The 19,254-nt window shown below is 45.9% G+C and overlaps 1 protein-coding gene across 2 annotated transcripts in view; it reads left to right on the top strand.

Moving 5' to 3' along the window:
• Ucp4A (Uncoupling protein 4A) overlaps window positions 1–19,254 on the top strand; it is a 34,095-nt gene that overhangs the window by 867 nt on the left and 13,974 nt on the right. For both annotated transcript variants that reach the window (XM_077633617.1, XM_077633618.1), the window contains exons 2-5: window positions 6,309–6,419; window positions 7,364–7,426; window positions 9,422–9,506; window positions 11,126–11,248. In XM_077633617.1, the coding sequence (XP_077489743.1) occupies window positions 6,309–6,419; window positions 7,364–7,426; window positions 9,422–9,506; window positions 11,126–11,248 (382 nt within the window). The remainder of the gene's footprint in view (window positions 1–6,308; window positions 6,420–7,363; window positions 7,427–9,421; window positions 9,507–11,125; window positions 11,249–19,254) is intronic.

Below are 19,254 nucleotides of genomic sequence, written 5' to 3'. Positions count from 1 at the left end.
TATCGCAGTAGCGTGTTTAGTACACAGTGTATTTCGGTTTCCTTGTTTTTATTCTGTTCACTTAGACTGTTTGACGTCGGATGATTTGCCTGTACTTTTTTTTTTTTGCTTCCCGTTGGTCTTATTGAATTTTGTCCTCGTACTGTAATCGCCCTTTGTCGCTGTTATTTTGTTGTTACCACTTTGTAATTTTTTTCCTTTGTGCACTCCTGCCCTGACCGCCAAAGGGCAGTCGGCCGTATTTATGAAATAAATAAATAAATAAATAAATAAATAAATAAATAAATCAAGTCATCTTCAGGTCAAAGTAGTTAACGTGATGCGATATCGTTAAGGAGATCGTGTCGCAGGAAATCCGGCGTTGTTTGACGGTGAGCGAAAAGTGACGACCTCAGAAGCAACCTAGGAGGCAGGTGGACCACGTTGGTCACGTGTCATTGCGACGCCATCACAACCTGCCCACCAGATAGCAAACTTCCCCTTGGGAGGTGGCAGCTAAATTAATGATTGCTCGCTCGGGATGAGCAACCCTGGCCACACAAAGTCCATCGGTGGAAGAGTGGTATGAGGACCCCCAGGGATATATGAATGTAGATAATGACCAATTCTACGTATACAGGAATTAACCCCTTACACTATCCTGTCATACTCATAAGGCGGAGCTTAATTAGTGTCCCCTCCAATTTTTCACTGTTTTGCTTGAAACTGCAGTTTTAATAACAGCACTGTTAAATCGTTGTTTAACTTAAATGTTTCAGTGTGTAAACTTGCTTTTACGGCATCACACGACTGTTGTGGTGTGTTAGTGGGTCACAAAAATGTGTTAATAACAAGTGTCATCTTGTGACTGCTTGGCAGGACTTCGCTGGTGTCTACTCACGAGTTGAGAAACAAAAGTCTATGTTTACAGAAACCTGAAGTACTTATTAGTTCTGCCGTGCTAGAAGTGAGAGGGGGCTTGAAAAATAGCTCTAGTAGGAAATTTCTGTCACATTGCAAACGCCGAGGCAGCTGCGAGATGTGTGCCGGAGGAACGTTTGTTGTCATGGGATGGAGAAAATTGAAATAGTTCTCTGCCTAGCTAGCTTTTGTTGGCAGAGCCCCATCCAGTGCCGCTGTTGTAGTTTAGTTGTGGTGTGATGACTCCATCATTTCAATCCCAGATTGATATGAACTGGGATTGTACGAAGTGGTGGCAAAGGATTAGCACTAAGGACAACCTCATAGAGTGCTTTGGTGACAATGTATAGCCAACATGGGTGGATTCTGGCATGGGAACGTGCATTATGGGACTGGCAGGCATATTCATCATTTTCATTGGTCCACTCTTCACTGTGCACAGATTTCAGGGGTGCGCCTGTTGTTGGGAATGTCGCAGCATACCTTGATGCACCTGTCTTTTCCACTCATCATCCACTTCTGCTTCTACAAAAAGCTCTGTTGTCTAGGCCGTGGCATGTTGTTGCAAAGTATTCTGAAAAGCAGTTGCTGGAGAAAACCCTGACAAGAGACAAAGCAAAAAACTTCCAAAGCTGCCACATATTGAAGGACTGCGAAATATCAGTAAGCGAAGACTTCTCGCCACGACTTCGTAACATCCGAAAAAAGCTTTGGGACAGCTGTAAATCAAACAAGGATAAAGGTGACAAAGTTTCGTTGGTCTTTGACAAGATGAATGAGTAACACGAACCAAAAAAAACTGAGCAAGTACGACATGCTCTGCTTCTTAACAATAGCCAACATAAATGCCACAAGCATTGTGAATAAAACAACTGAACTTGAAGCCTTTGTAATCGAACATAGCCCTTACGTTATCACCATAACTGAAACCTGGCTGTCTCCCAGCATATCAGGTGCAGATATTTTTCCGCCTGGCTTTACCATGATGCATAAGGACCGAGGTACAATCGAGGTGGCAATCTTGATCAAAGATAGCATACACGTAGCGACCATGCCAGCTATCCATGACATTGAAGCCCTTTGGTGCAATATCACCATGGGTCAATGCTTGCTTCACTTAGGCACGATGTACCGGCCACCTGACATTGTGTCTGATGGCAGATTACATGGAACATCACTTAAGTGAGTCAAAAAAAGTTGTTCTTACAGGCGATTTTAACCTCCCTTGCATCAATTGGGATACCCTTTACCATGGTAACACAGACATACTTAGCGCAAAAGCACTGCTTGATATCTCTTTTAACTCCGGTCTCATTCAAGTAATCCGCGACCCAACGCGCGTTACGAAAACAAGCACTAGTACTCTTGATCTTACGTTTATTAGTGACATAGTTCAGGTTACAAATTATTCATGTGTGGTAGTAGATGGTCTTTCAGATCATAAGGCTACATTATGTGTCCTCCCATTAAGAACACCGACTTCTGTTCAAAGATGGAAAGCGTGAATTTTTGACTGGTCCAAAGCTGATGATACCAGCAGTCTTGACCATTTGGAACTGTCATACACACATTTTTTTTCTAGCTCTCAAGTTCCCACAGTGTCTGTCAACCAGTTATGGCTATCTTTTGTAGCTATCGTGCAAGATTGCTTATCTAAGTATATACCACAGAAATCCATGCCAGTGCATCGTACAAACCCATGGATAACGAGAAGGGTTATACATCTTAAGCGCAAAATTGCTCTATTAAGAAAGCTGAAACGCAGACTTCACTTGCCAAGTTACGCTGTGAAAACCCGCAGCCATTCACAGGCACTAAAACAAGCTGTGAAAGCGGCCAAGCAGGAATATATGAACGTCACATTAACTAATTTTATCAAGATCGCTCCTCATAAATTCTGGCGGTACATGACCTCAAAGACTAGAAAAAATAAACCCCATCCGAACGGAGAACGAATCACAGCTACTTCCTTTAACAATTACTTTAAATCTGTGTTTACACTTGATGATGGCACCATCCATGCAATAGAACCCCAGATTAATGGTAAAAACAATACACTCAAGGAAATAACAATAACTGAAGAAGGAATATTTGCCTTACTTCTCAGTATTGACACGAAGAAATCGACAGGTCCAGACAAAATACCGAATGCATTCCTGAAACATTGCGCTGAATGGATTTCGAAATACCTGCTAGTTTTATATAAGAAATCAATAGAAACTGCCCAGCCAATGTTTCCAACTACCGTCCTATTTCTCTTACATCTACGGTCTGTAAAATCCTAGAACATTTAATTTTAAAGCACATTGCAACGTTTGTTGAAGACCACAAATTAATTATTCCCAATCAACATGGCTTCCGAAAAGGTTTGTCTACGACGACACAATTACTAAAAACGGTCCATGACTTAGCTATGACAATCGATAAAGGGGGGCAAACAGATATGATTTTCCTTGATTTGTCAAGAGCCTTCGACCGGGTATCTCATCCTAAGCTTCACTATAAGCTAGTTCACTTCCTTGGTAATGGTACAATAACTAATTGGTTAAAAGCTTATTTAAATGGTCGTCACCAGTTTGTCTTCTTTGAAAACAGCGAGTCGGACTTGGCGGAAGTTTTCTCTGGCGTGCCACAGGGGTCAGTGCTTTCACCACTTTTCCTTCTTTTTATTAATGATTTGAGCAAGAATATTGATGCAACAGTACACATGTTCGCGGATGACTGCGTCATCTACAAAGAAATCAATAGCCGTGCCGACCAAATTGCCCTAAACAACTCACTGCACTCTGTATCGATATGGTGTGAAAACTGGCAGATGGCCCTCAACCTGGAAAAAACTGTCTCCATGACAGTCACTAGAAAGAAACAGCCATTAAATTACAATTATGAAATCGAACAGAAGACACTCACAAAGGTAGAGCAGTTCAAGTATCTTGGCGTTATTATTGCCTCGGACCTACGATGGAACGAGCACGTTACCACAAAGGCGCATTCTGCTCTTTACATGATAAGACGTTCCCTTAGACTTGCTTCACCGGAAACAAAACTTTTGGCATACATTTCACTTGTTCGTTCTGTGCTAGAATACAGTATCATTACTTGGCTGCCCTACGCTAAACAATATATTGATAGATTAGAAAGTGTCCAGAGAAAAGCTGTCCGATTTATTTTCAACAAATACAGTCGTCATGAATCCCCCACACTGCTTCTGCAAAAAGCCGGCCTCTCTACAATCCACACACGAGCCAGACTGCTGCGGCTTAAGTTTCTGTTCCTCCTTTTGAACGATCGCACAAAACTAAAAAAGACTAGATATCTGCTTGAGCCTAACACGTCTGTCACAAGAACAAAACATGAGACACCTATCCGAATACAGATACCGTAGTGATACATTCAAATTTTCATTTTTCCCACATGCGATTCATGAGTGGAATATGTTGCCTCCAGAAATTGTGAATCAGATGTCCCTTGAAGCATTTGTATCGAGGCTAACAAACCATCTTGAAAATTATTAACAACAGTGTCACCATGTGCGTTGTTTACATGTACCTTTGTGTAAAGTGAAAAAGTTCCTTCTCTGCTGTTTATTTCTTTTTTCTTTTTCTTTCGCATTTTTTCTTGTGTATGTAAACCGGATCCTGTTACGGCCTCAAAGTGAGGCCAACATTATGTACTAAATAAAAATAAATAAATAAATCGCATTCCAGACTAATAGCGGTTCCATACTCCCACTTCTGACACTAAACATCAGCGAACAGGATTTTAATGAACACAGTATTGGGAACTGCATTATATTATCACAGATGCTATGAAAGTCCATTCTTCTTTTGTTCCAATGCTTGAGTAAGCTTGTGTATGCTGCAAATGATTGAGCATGGCAACAAGCTGCTTGACTTGGTTTCATGCGAAATGGTTTTCAAGCGTGGTGCAAACAAACAACAGTTTGCTGCTGTCTTGAGTGAATGTGACGAGTATCCACCTAAGAGATGAAGATATCTGCATGCTCAGAGACAGACCTTTCAGTTCATTGATAGTACACTGAAAGCTGAAAGAAAACTTTTGTAGTTGCCCAGAGCACCTACCAGTTGCAACTGGTAGCTATTGCATCGCAGTTATCGCAGGCAACTTCAGTGCTATCGCATTTTCTTCTTTAAGAATGTGGTTAGGAAGCCTGCCAAGTTCCTTAAGATTTTTGTTTTGTTTTTTGGTGCTGCAGATATTAAGTTGGAACAATTTGTAAAGAAAAATGGCTGCAGTTTAGCTCAGCTAAGCGTGGTTATGCAAGCAAAAGATTTTTGTATGCTTGTTTTTAAGCCAGTCTAGGCTTTAAAAGATGAACACGTTTTGCATTGTTTAGCATCATTAATTTTTTTATTTCTGATTGTTTAGCCTTACAGACGTGGCATCACATGACCACTGCATGAAAGTAGGTTCTGCATAGAATGCACTTTGATGCGTTTAGCGGAACACTGGTTGTGTTCGGTGAGAGGGCCAAAGCTCCCGGCCGGGCAAGGAGTGATTTGGTATGTCTGCCACACCTCCGCTGCTCCTTCACTTGAAGGTCAAATAGCGGTGCCAATGGCCTTGGCTTTGCTAGGCCAGTAAAGCTTTCGCTTTTAAAAACGGCAAACAAATTGGCCAGGAAAAGGTGCTTTGTGTGACGCAGTGATGGCACCACAAACATGATCGTTAAAACTCTTGTGTACACTTTAAACAGCAAAGCTACCTTGGCCATTGACTTTGACGGGGCAGAAATGGCAGAATACATATCTATCTGCGATATTTTTATTCAAGTGCAGAGGAGGAATGAACTTATTTGTAATGCGGTATCTCCCGTAAAAATGAAAGTCGATTTTGCAGGGGCGTGACTACATGATTTGGCAGACATAATAGGCACCTTACAGGGGGTATCTCATCATTCAGAGTTCTTCATGACAGTGATGGCAACAATGTTGATGTAAAAAGCAAAAATTAATGAGCGAATAAACCTATATCCATGCTTCTTGTGTGCCTCGTGTCCTGTGAGGGCTGTCATGGGCACCAGGAGTGCTGCTATTATGGATAATGACAGAAGTCACTGGTTGGTTGACCTGGCACAAAGAGGTGATTCACGTGGTGATCATTTCCAAAGCTTTTGAAGAGGCTATGTTTGTGTTTCTCTTAGTAGTTTGAAAAGAAGCACTATTGAGTTGTCGTGAGATATCTTAAGGCTTAATGTTTTGCTAAGTGCCTTTGGTGGACATTGCGTTGTGTGACACCCGCACTGCTGCATTTGCCTTATTAATTTTTTTTTAATTGGGAGTTCCTCTGCCTGGCAGCACTACATTGAAGATGTTTGAAGTTGTTTTATTCTTCGAGTGCACACACAGCTCTAGAAAAGAAAGCCTTCTCTCTCGTTCTTGGCCCAGCGACCTACCCTCTGGACATAGTGAAGACGAGACTGCAGGTGCAGGGGGAGCTGGCCGCCAAGGGCCAGATTGTCGACCGGCACGGCTTCTTCAAGACGGCTGCAGGGATCGGTGAGTGGGATCTGTTCAACAGAAGCTGCAGAAAAGACAGTGGTTGGTGACAGGTTAAGAAGTGCGAGGTAAAGATATCCGAGTTGGAATCAAAAAGAAGGGTGACTGCAACAAGGGAGGAGGAACTCAGCTACTCCCTCAGGGTGACGGACTGAAGGGCCTTCATGCCGCAGAGGACATAGTAGGGCTGATGATGATGTACAGTTGATGCAGACTTGGCATTACATTGCAGTTCTCAGCCAAAAAGAAGCACATGATCGGGCCGCATGGTGCCCCTGTTGTCTTAGCAACGAGGGATGAGATTGTGCTTGCTTGATTGATTTCAATTTCTTGTAAACATTTTGCAACCATCTGTGCTGCCTCATTGTGTGTAGCGGCACACAGAGTTTCAGTGTCAATGCCATGCGATGGACCAGCGTGTGGAATGGGTTGTTAATTGAGTTACATATATGGTTATTTTGTCCTAAGGTTCAGCTCCAGCAGAATGAATTTTGGGAAGAAAGCTCACTCCCTTTTAACACCCTGAGGCATGTGTCACTCGCTGAGTGTGTCACTCTAACTTTGCTAAGCCTGAGGGAATGCTTGTAGCATGCCGGAGGAAGAGGTATGCTGAGGGTGCCCTGAGATTAGAAAAAAACTGAAATGTGCACTATTCAGCCGGCCGTTGTCCAATTAGGAAAGCAGGTGGCTGCCATGGGAAGATCCCGAGGGTGGCTAGCAGCATAGCATGCCACTGTCAATGTTTTTCAAAGTGGTTCAGTTAATTTTGTTGCCACCGGTTTTTGTGAGACTACTGTCGGGTCATTTCCTCCCTATCAAAAATGTTGGCGTCACATGCATGGGAGGGGGGATTAGTAACGACTGGCTACATTAGAATGTGCGGGTGGAAGAAAATTTCGCTGTGTTGGCTGGAAGAAAAGAAATTTTGTGTTCTTCTTGTGCAGTACGTGAAGAAGGTCTGTTGAAGCTGTGGAAAGGGTTGCCACCAGCCATCTACAGACACCTCAGTGAGTGGACTGCATTGTTAATGGAGGATAATACTTCCAAAATTGCCTACAGCCTAAATAATGCAGCAGTAGTTCATTATGAATTTGCAGACTTAACCAACATTAGAATAGATTTATGCTTGTATCAATATAAGCGGGTTGGACTTTTCGGTTTTTATTTTTAAAAAAGTAAGCGGACTTTTTGCCACTTTTTGTTGTTTTCGGAAAATAATTTTTTCTACATCTGAATTTTCGGTTTTTAACAGTAAAACATATGATGTCCCTGGGGTGGTCAGAAGTGATGTACAGTTTATATTCACCGTTTTTTTTTTTTTTCAATTAGCTGCTTATGTAGCAGTTTTACCACAGAAGTTTGTAGGGGTTTCAATGTAGTTAAACCGAGTAGACATTCGAGAGCATGTGATTAGCATTGTTGGCTCATGGTTTTGCTTTTCTGGGCCGTCGGCACGTCTGGCATCGATATTAGTTCACTAGTAATATTAGTTGATGAAGACGAGACGTGATTGGCTGCGGCGATAGCCCAGTACTCTTGCACTGTGGCCTGCGAAGCTGATCTGTGCATGCCGCCATGGGTTCGACTCCCAGTCATGGATATTTATTTGATTTGTTTTTATTTACGTACTTATGTGAGTGGCAAGACTCTTGGTCAGTGTTGGTGAGCGTATGATTGCTTTCGCACTAAAAATGGCTGTCTTAAGAGCTTTCTTTGCAGAAGAGAGTCGCACAGTCGTAACAAAAAGCAAAAATTCTGGAGCTAAATGTTGAGCCATGAGACAGAAACGTTAAGTCGACGTTTAATTCTAAAAACTTGATTGTCATATTCTTGCTGCGCTCTGCACTGAACGAGAGGACTGCACACCCTATGCGCCGCATGCTTAGGCTGCACTGGGCTGCTGCTAAACATGGTTTCACATTGACGGTTGCTTTAGATGTCCTTACATGCAGTGAAAAACCTACTTAACCAAGTCTGAGCAGACAGCCAGTATGGCTTAGCTAAGTGGTAGAGCCTTCTTATCAGCAATTCCTCATAACTCACAGCCACTCTACTAAATTCCTAAGGTGCGTTTGTCGCACCATGTTCCTGGTTCCAGCACATTCTTAATTTTCTGCTGTTACTTACTGTAAATGGCACTGAACAGCCAGTTAGATGTGACATGCATGCCAGAAATACTGACCTTTTCCGGTTAAAACCAAATTTCAAAAAAATGAATTCGGCGTACATTTTTCGGTTTCAGCCGAAAAGTCCATCCCTAAGTAAAAGTTTACAACATAACCTGTCTGATATAAGGGCTGCTGCGTTGCCATAGAATGTCTGTATAAATATATTTATACCTAATGTGCCGTTTCATTTATGCTCCGATTTCATGTAAGCGTGGCGTTTGGTGATGTGTTTTGCTTTATACCACATTTGGTAGTATGCCTGCCTGCTCCATTCAAAATGAAAAATGCCATATTTTAGGAGCATACATTGGGGGGTACAACATCAGTATGAAACAAACTGTGCGATGGACAAGACACAGAAGAGATGCAGAGAGGACATCTTGTACATTTTCGCAGTTTACATTTTATACTGATTATTGGTACCATATTGTGCGGCAATTTGGGGAAATTATGGTTGCAGCTCCAGAGGTTCCCTTTGTTTCAGCTTTTTTCTGCATGCTGCCTCTTGTGTGCATCTTGTTCTTCTCTCAATAGATGGCACCGTTGCGCATTGCAGTGTGTAGTGCTACTAGTTGTGGCTGTGGATGGGACCCACTGCTGTCTGTGTGGATTCAATTGTAGTGAAACAGCCTTTTTAAAGCACAGGTTATAGTTGTGGCTGTGGATGGGACCCACTGCTGTCTGTGTGGATTCAGTTGTAGTGGAACAGCCTTTTTAAAGCGCAGGTTAACTTAAAAAGCAGCACTTTTAATTTTTGTGATGCATCTTGCGTAGTAAAAAGACTGCCAGCATTTCTTGTTTGGTTCAGTGGCCTGTTTGTGCCTGTGCGTCCAGTCTACAGTGGCTGCCGGATGAACTTCTACGAGGCGTTGAGGGACCGGTACCTGCGGAACAAGGACGGCACACGTGCTCCTCTCTGGTGAGCAGGGGCACCTCGGGCTTAGTATGCTCATTGCCTCTTCCAGCTTCTGTTGCCTGACAGTCTCATTTCCTGCTTCTTACTGCCACGGTGCCCGCCACTTTTGCCGCCTTGCTGCTTATCATGACCAGACTCGTAAATGAATGGCAGAATAAACAGCCATTGCCTCAGACAATGTCAGCATTCTTGGGTTATGCATTGCATGCTGTATGTGTGTCAACATTTGCTGCCAGGGGCTGGGTGCACAGGCAAAGAACTTGTATTTACTTGCATGGAACCTTCCCACTGCACAAATGGAACAGAAATTCTGGGCCGAGCATAGGAAAGGGTCTGGTTTGCAAAGTGCATTCCATTGGAGCTGATGCCTAGCTTTGCTACTGGATCCAAACATTGATGTTTCAGGTTTGTGCACGAGATTTTCGGAACGTCCCCTTATCGTGGCAGTGTAGATGGTGTGTCACACCTGTCTTTATAGGCCCATATCATTGCCTACAAGGATACTTCGCTGGGAAAACAATCGAGCTGAAAAAGCAGACTACACGTGCAAAGAAAGAAAGCAGGTGGCATGAATGTTGGGCTGCCTTAGTTCCAGCACTGTAATAGTATCAGTGTGTGTCTCATTATATTTCATGTTAAAACAGCGCACACAGACACAGCAGGGAAGAGAACACACGAGCAATGACTTACAGCTCAGTTGTAAGTCAGCATTTGTGTGTCGTCTCTTCCCAGCTTTTGCGTCTTTTCATGCTGTTTTGAAATGAATTGACACCAACCGAATGAATTTGTAGTAGTTGGCCTTTCCTTATCTGTAGCGTCAAGTTGACAGCAGTATTGTGTCAGCAGCTACACTGCATTGCATCCTGTCATAGCAAGCACCCTTGCTTTGAACTAAGGGCCGGACCCTGAAGTGGAAGTGCTCACAAAAGTTCCAGTTTTGTGGCTCTCTTTTTTGGCATCTGAAAACAGCCTAGTAAGCATTTCTGTGTATATCTGATGAGAGGTAAGCTTTGTGCAGAGCTATGTATAACTTTGTGCAGTTATAGCAAAGCTTCACAGGGACACTGAGGAGAATCCATCGATTTGTTGTTCTCACTAAAAAATTGGAGGTGGTTTTGCTCTGGTTAAACCTGTAGTGATGTGATAGCTACAGCTGGCCAAGCAGAACTTGCTCAGTTAAATTGCAAAGTCAGTCTTTCGCCGCTCTGTCTCGCTGGGATTTCCTTCTTCATCTTCGTCTCACTTGACACGGCGCATGCGCACAGCTGTTGCAGCTCGGTTTCAGCCGCGCCGCCGGCAGCAGCAGCAGCTCCGCACCACGTGGCTGGTCACGTGACCAACCACGTTTCAGCGTGGGGGCGCAGCCACAGTGTGGCGGCGCCCCCATGCTGAAGGCTCGAAATGCTACCGTAATGTAGCTATCGCTACAAAATTGGCTCTCTTTGGGCAGCAGCAAAAGGCCGTTAGAAGATTTCAAAACTGGCGGCAGTAATGAACGGTAGTGTAGCATTGCCGCTGGAAAAATTGGGCTTTGATGTACTTGGCGACGCTTGGTGGTCTTTTCTGACTTGAGTGAGCCTTTAGAGTGCCGTAGTCTGTGAAATACAATGGTGTGTGTGCAGGAAGAGTGTTCTCGTGGGGGTAGCGGCGGGTGGCATGGGCCAGTTCCTGGCCAGCCCCACTGACCTGGTCAAGGTGCAGATGCAGACAGAAGGGCGCCGCGCTCTCATGGGACTGCCACCCAGGTAAGTGATGCTGGTGAGCGCTGCTGGCCGGTCCCCTTTATGCACACAAGAACTGTTTGGGCTTGTTTTATGGGAGATCACTGGAGGAAAAAGACTGCCGCTGTCATTCCCATCTAGAGTTGCTCAAGACAAACAAGAGTGTGTGCATGGCTCTGTTAAGGAAAGTCACAGGATGGTTACAACTGTGTAATGCAAGAATCAGCGATAGCCATTTAGTCATGTGACCACTGGTGTAGTGGTCACGTGATGCACCCCTGAACTGAAACAGAGAGCCACCCGTATGGTTATGCGACCCAGATAGTGCTACCCACCAACGATGGCGACTACAGCGTGAAACCCAGGGACGGGCGCCTAACAACTGTCGCTGTAGAAAAAAAAAATGCAACGCTCCCTTGCAAGAGAGCGCACCATTGCTCCTGGAGATGAAGGCATTGCGCATGCATGATGTGCTGGGTGTGGAGTGTACAGCTGCTCATTGATTTGGAGACTCATCATTAACACAGTGCCGAGATGGAAATACAGGAGTGAGATCACCTTCAGAGTTGTCGGAGGGAAATTTCATGCCAGTGCCCTTTAGCTTGCTTCAGGCAGTGCAAGGTGATTTACTCATTGTTTCAGGTGGCACATATTTAGACGCACCTAGCATGCTCACATGTCTCTCTTGGGGGCACTCCTGTTAAGGTGAACTTTTGATAAGAGGGAGTCTGCGGTATTTGTATCTGTGTGGCCCAGTGAAAAAGACTGCTTGTTGAGTGATCGTATTCTGTATCATAATAATGACAGCACGCAGTTTGTGTAAGCTGTCTTGGGCGAAGCTTTGATCCTTTACTAGTCCTCATGCACAAATCTAATCTGCTAAAGTCTGTATAATGGTTCCTGCACTTGTATTTCTATTGTTCACTCTTGGCCTTGATATCATTTCTGAGCACATTACTGATAGGGTGCCAGGATTGTGTGTGAGCTTCAGTAACGTTTTGCTCTGCTCTGTACATTTCTGAAATGCATCTGTGGTCGACTGTGGTGCACCAGTGTCATCAGTACACTCCTCAGTTGTTCTTGCATTGGCTCAAACATCATTTTTAAGGAACCTTCATTTTACTTAGTTAATGTTGAAAACACCTTTTGCAGTCAAACCTCGCACCGTGGCAGCTTTTGCTACGAAGGGAGCCCCAGCAGAACTTGCTGGCCATCTCATTGTATTGATTCGTAATGGTGCACAACAGTTCTCTAGCCATGTGGCGTGACAAACTGAAATTACCATGTATAATTGGCCCTGTCAAGAGCTGCACAAAACTTGCTGAAAACTTCTGCCTCAAGCGGGACAAGCATTTCTGCAGACTGTTTGTCGGTCTTAACATGACAAGATTTTGTCGCCAGCGCCCATCATTGCCAAAACTCAGGTATGCACCCTGCTCAGTGATGTTATGGTGCGCCTTGACAAAGGTGTCCCCCGTCCTACAGCCTGCTCGCTATGCTCCACGCAAATGCGCTCTACTTCCCGTGTGCCATGTGCAATTTAGTTTCTGCCTTTAGAGCGCTAGACTGTATTGACATTCTGGTGGTTTTAGAAGGCCAGGATGTGCAACAGCGGTGGTAAATGAAAGCGCAAGACAATTCCGTCGACCAAAAGGCGGCCCTTAGGCCATGCATGGCGAAATTACTTTTGAAAAGTAATTAAATTACATCATTATTCACTTTTCCGGAAATTGTGCACATGTACTATGTCATTTACATTACTGCTCATGAAAATTAGTGGCATTACATGGAATTTCTTTCAGAAAGTAATGCAATTACTGTTAAATTACTTTCTAGTTTTCATGCATACAAAAAAGTACAGTTAAGCCTGGATGTAACGAACCTCGCTATTGCGAATTCCTCATTATTACGAAGTTTCTCAATTCCCCAACGCCGTCCTCATTCAAGAGTGTTTATATGAGACCCCCATGTGATGAAAGTGCTGCATTGGTTGACAGCGATATTATGAACTTGTTACCGGCTGTCTGCCAATTTATTCTTGGTTACCACTGGGCAGTGTGAGGTTGTAATAGGGGGATAATACGTTCTGCCCGCTCTACCGCAGCAATTCAAAACTGCACGGACCCCATCCTGTGATCGAGCATGCTACCGAGCACATGCTGACGAAGTTGGGCCTTGCTCTGAAGGAAACAAAGAAACGCCACTCTGACTGACACAAACAGGTGTTTATTTTTACAACAACGATAATGCCAGCTAGCAACAAAATATGTGAAGGAATCGAGGTTGTTCGACTCACCAGCACGGTTACGAGCGAAAGCTCGCCCGTGCTAGGGCAAGGGATACTCCGAGGCCGGACAGGACGAGATGCAGGAGAATGTTCCCACCACGAGGCCTCGCCGTGCTGGCGGAGCGCAGAGCCGAAGAGCGTCTCCCTAGCGCGTGTAGGAATAATGCCGTCCATGGCGCTCGTGTCGCTGCGATGTCCTCCCTTGTTAGTTAAGGTGGGCACCGCAGGGAAGCAAACCCTAAAGGGGACAAAGCGGGGCGAGGTCCCCACAAGGGAGGGAAAAAGCAGGTGCCTCCCCCACACTCCCTGCCACCCACAGAGCAGCGTCGCTCTAGCTGCAGTCGCGCATCAGCATGGTCACGAAACGTTTCTCCGCGTTTATGGCTTCGAGTAACGGGTTTTTCTGTTAACATTTTTAAGGTGATTTCACCTACATTTATTTCTTATTATGGTTTCCGTTGTGCATTTTTCTTTTGAGTCTTTTCACGAAAACTTCATGTGACGAAAAATCTGACATTTTTCAGTGTTGTTATATCCAGGTTTAACGTACAATGGTTACAGCTCTTGTATTTCAGATTTGCACTGCAGGGGCAACTGAGCATCAAAGTGCATAGAAAATGTTGCCCCGCTGCCAGTTGTGCGCTGCCACACCTTTGAGTTTACAAGCCCCAGCAGCTCTCCAGAAGAAATTGAGTAAAATGAGCACTTAATTCTTTCTCAAAACTCGGCACGCACGTTCGCCAAACTCCGTTCCAGACAGCTTTCCTCATTTTTTTTCCCCATAGCTCGGGCCATTCCGCTAACGAACGAGACTCTAGGTGCGGGGTTCCCAGCACCTTACAACCTTTCTTGGAGGGACAAGCGGTCCCTAGCCGCACGAAACAGAGCAATAACAGGTCTGGGGCCGTACGCGCACTACACTGAAGGAAGCAGCGTGTCTTTGTCCCTGTCTGAAAAGACTGGGTAACCCGTGGAACTTCGTGATTGGGATAGGGGCTTGCAATTGTTCCCCTTGAACGAGGAATTCCCAGTAAGCGCGAGTCAAGCTCGCATTGATTACGTCCCTGCCCTTTGTACACACCATTATCAAGATAATGCGAGCAAACAAAGATGAAAGAAGTGTGGCCAGGCACTTTCACTGCACTCAAGACTGAAACGAGTGGCGGGTACTGTCCGCTCGTCAGCCTCATAGCGTCAGATTTAGCCGGAATATGAGAGTGCTTCAGTGTGCTCTTGTGACACCATCTTGCTACGTGGGGGAAGCTCACGCCACGCATATACTAACCCTCATATACCTGCAGGCAGCGACTGGTGCATAAAGCCCACTCGTGGTTCTGCCCATTTGTGTCTGTACCCGTGCTTTGGTCCTGCTTTTGAGGGGCCTTATTTGGTATACGAGAGAGCAAAGCTTTGCCAACACAAGGGGCACATTTGTATCAAAGGTAGAGTAATGAATTACTTTTGTTGCTTTCCCTGCGGGGGGGGGGGGGGTCGTCTGCAGCATGCAGACATTGGTGAGTTGCGACACCACGGGTGCTTGAGCATCCGCAGGGACATCCCCGCAGGGGGATGTCCCTGCAGACGTGCGTCACCGTGGGCCCGAGCACCAGTGCTTAGCCGTGGGTGGCATCACCGTGTCCGGGGAAAAGGGGATCCTGGTGGTTGAGCCAATACGTTTGGACCTTTAAGGCCCCTAGACAGCACCTCTGGCCTGACCCGACCGGGGGGGAATTGGCAGTCGCCTTTTCCTACCCTTCCCTTTATCTTTAACCTTCCTATTCTTTTGGAGCATAAGCTACACTGCCCGAGGTTGAGCAGTTTCACGTGACTCCTGAAGAGCCGTGCTGCGCATGCGCGAGGAGCAATGATGTCACACGGCGCACAGCTGGCGCGCCGGAGCCGTTGCCACCGCGCCGGTCTGCGCATTCTCTGGAAACCGCAGGCAGCTGCGGTGCGGCAGACCGGCGAGGCGGCTGCGGCGCATCCTCTGGAAACCGCACCACGTGACCAAGCACATGACTACATGACCAACCGCATGAAGAACCACGTGATCAGCCACGGCGCCGCACCGCCGGCAGCTGCTCCGCACCACGTGACCGACCACATGGTCAACCCCCCACACACTCACTGAATAAAAAAAAACCCTGTCTCGAGGCTGGGATTCGAACCAGGGCCTTTGGCGTTTGAGGTGGCGACGCTACCACTCCGCCACGAAGGCTCAAGGGTTAACCGTGAATAAAGGCGCATGTAGTGAATGCGCGCCTTTCATATATTAACTGTTCCGAACCAGATGTCGCCGCGCCTACGCTACGTATATCCTGGCCTAACAGAGCTAGGCCATTATCAATTTTCTCGCAACTCTCCGGTCTCCTACTCTCTTGGTTTTTCCTTTTTTCCTGGTGGCTAGGGTTAACCTTGTGTGGCGAACTACCCTGGGTTTCGTCATATTTGGTTATAGTTAGTGTGTACAACTGGCATGTGCAGAGCTTTCTTCCAAGTTCCTGTCGCGTCCCCTTGTTGGGCTCTATGGTGGGCGGTTGGCACCGTTGCCAAACAGCATATCCATTTTGTGGCTTCCCATTCCTCAAAAACTTATCGCCCCGACAAAAGAGGGCGGACCAAAGCAGCTGCAGATTTCTTGCAAAGAACAAAAAAAAAATGTTTTCTGAATATCATAGTGGATTCCAAAGTTGACGAAAAACCAGCCCGAATCTTGTCCTTTTTCCACATACAAAAATGTCTTGACAGGTGCCTTAGGCTTAAGGTCCAATGTAAGCAGATTAGGCAGTGGAGACCTGCTACTCGAACTTGATAATGAACCTCAGCAAGCAAGGCTCTCAAACATTCAATCTATTGGGGATGTCCCAGTCACTCACTATCACTGCACATAATTCGTTGAATACCATCCGTGGCGTAATTTCTGACTGACTTTCTCCACATCACTGAAAAGAAAATGTTTTATGGTCTTGTTGACCAAAATGTGGTAAATGTTCACATAATGACAACCAGAAAAATTGGAGGACGCTTAAGCTTCGCCTTTAAGAGTGGGACGTGACAGCGTGTTGCAGCACTGCCAGGGAGTCCGCGGAACGCCATCGCCCGTTCGGTGCGACGCCTTTCCCGTTAGACAAATCGCTCTGCTACATATGGTGAAACGGACATGCGGAGGGGCAAACCATGTAGAAGCGCTGCCAGGCGCCTGCCGAAACATGCGGGACTCAAGTTGCAGTCATAGTTCGTCGGCACATCGTTCTAGACAAACCGGATGCCACGAAAGCCAGCATAGCTTCTGCACCAAACGAACGGGCAGCAATCCACAAGCTTCGTGGTGATTCCGCGTGATTCCTGCGTGCCCACAAGGCCCCACTACGCCCAAACAGCGCCTCCTCTATTTTTCCGAACGAGACGAGCGGGAGGCGCTGCCGTCGCGCGCTATCCCTTGGGGCAGTGGCGTACTTTGCGAAGAGGAGGAGGAAAAGGATTTTTCATTCATGGCCAACGCCGCTGACGACACCGGCTTCTCTGAGACACGGGGCCCTGAACGCTGTCGCGTTAAAAGACGACAAAGAAGTTGCTACAAAGCACTTGATCCTCACATTCTGTGCAAGCACATTGCCCAAAACAATAGACGTAGGTTACCTGAAAAGTCGTCTGCCCGTATATACCTAACCCCCGCAGATGCTTCATCTGTCAAAGATACGGCCATGGTTTAAACAGCTACTGCGGTCATAAAAGCTGCGCGAAATGTGCCTTGAAAGAGCACGCAACTGAGAACTGCGATGCAGTGGCATCCCTCTGTGCCAACTGCGAATGAGACCACCCTGCTTACTTCAGGTCTTGCCCAAGATGGAAAAACGAAAAAGGAATCATAATATTGAAAACAGAAGAAAACATGACTTTCAGAGAAGCCAGGAAAAGGTTCGCACCACGCCCGGTTCTGGCCACTGCCCAGGCAGAGCCTCTGGCAGGGCCATCCCCGCCCCCGGCTGACACAGTGAAGACCGCCCTGCTACCCCAGAAAAAGGGGTGTGTGTTTGGAGGAGGCTCTGCAAACCCCACTGCACCCCTTCGGGGGTAATCCCAGTTGCGAACACACTCAGCCTGCAAAGGTAGTTCGTGTTTCACTCCGAAGTGAAGAAGAGTTCGACTCAAAGCTCGTACGCTCTAACCAGCGTCAAGTTCAACACTAAGGTCTTTCGTCACAAGCGATTCAAAGTATCACTGCGGTCCTGGGCAAATCCGGTTTTTCCGGCTGTCCGACTTTGTATGGTACCTACATGCTCATAGCTCTCATAAGTTGCCTTGCCAAATCTTTCAAAAGTGTACTGAATATCAGGTTAATGTTTATCATCGAATCCCATAAACTTCTTGACATACATCATTGTGAGTTTAAAAAAGGATGGTCAGCAACTGACCATCTTGTCCGCCATGAAAACACTGTTCGAGAAGCATTCATACACAAACAACACTGTCTGGCTGTCTTCTTTGACATGGAAAAGGCCTACGACACTACCTGGAGGTTTGGGATTCTCCGCGATCTGGCAGACCTAGGTATCCGTGGAAGGATGCTGAACTGCTTGAAAGATTTCCTGTCTGAGCATTCGTTTCATGTACACCTGGGTTCAACACTTTCCAAAAAATTCGTTCAGGAGAATGGGGCTCCGCAGGGCTGTAAGTACCTCAGCAGTCATACAGGCATTGCGTAATCAGGGGGTAGAAGAGCCTTATGTCAAAATACTGGAAGATATATATAGCAACTGCACAGCTACTATAGTACTCCATAAAGTCAGCAATAAAATCCCAATAAGGAGGGGCGTCAGGCAAGGAGACACGATCTCGCCAATGCTGTTCACCGCATGTTTACAGGAGGTATTCCGAGGACTGAATTGGGAACAGTTGGGAATAAGAATAAATGGAGAATACCTAAATAATCTGCAGTTCGCTGATGACATTGCCTTGCTGAGTCACTCAGGAAGTGAACTGCAAATCATGATCAATGAGTTAGACAGGCAGAGCAGAACGATGGGTCTAAAAATTAACATGCAGAAAACCAAGGTAATGTTCAACAGCCTAGCAAGGGAACAACAGTTCACAATTGGCAGCGAGAGCCTGGAAGTTGCGACGGAATGCGTCTACTTAGGGCAGGTAGTGACAGTTGATCCGGATCATAAGAGGGAGATAACTAGAAGGATAAGAATGGGGTTGAGCGCATATGGCAAATTCTCGCAGATCATGAATGGCAGTTTACCAATTTCCCTCAAGAGAAAAGTGTACAACAGCTTTATCTTACCGGTACTCACCTACGGGGCAGAAACGTGGAGGCTTACGAAAAGAGTTCAGCCTAAGTTAAGGACAATGCAGCGAGCCATGGAAAGAAAAATTATCGGTGTAACTTTAAGAGACCGGAAGCGGGCAGAGTGGGTGAGGGAACAAACACGGGTCAATGACATCCTAGTCTAAATCAAGAGAAAGAAATGGGCTTGGGCAGGGCATGTAATGTGAAGGCAAGATAACCGCTGGTCCTTAAGGGTAACGGATTGGATTACAAGTGAAAGTAAGCATAGCAAGGGGCGGCAGAAGGTTAGGTGGGCGGATGAGATTAAGAAGTTTTCAGGCAAAGGGTTGATGCAGCTGGCAAAGGACAGGGTTAATTGGAGAGGCATGGGAGAGGCCTTTGCCCTGCAGTGGGTGTAGCAAGGCTGATGATGATGATGAGACCAGAGAAATCATTCATTATGGTACA

Source organism: Amblyomma americanum, chromosome 8, assembly GCF_052857255.1.
Source record: "Amblyomma americanum isolate KBUSLIRL-KWMA chromosome 8, ASM5285725v1, whole genome shotgun sequence".
Classification (NCBI taxonomy): domain Eukaryota; kingdom Metazoa; phylum Arthropoda; class Arachnida; order Ixodida; family Ixodidae; genus Amblyomma; species Amblyomma americanum.
This window is presented reverse-complemented; position numbering and strand designations above follow the sequence as displayed.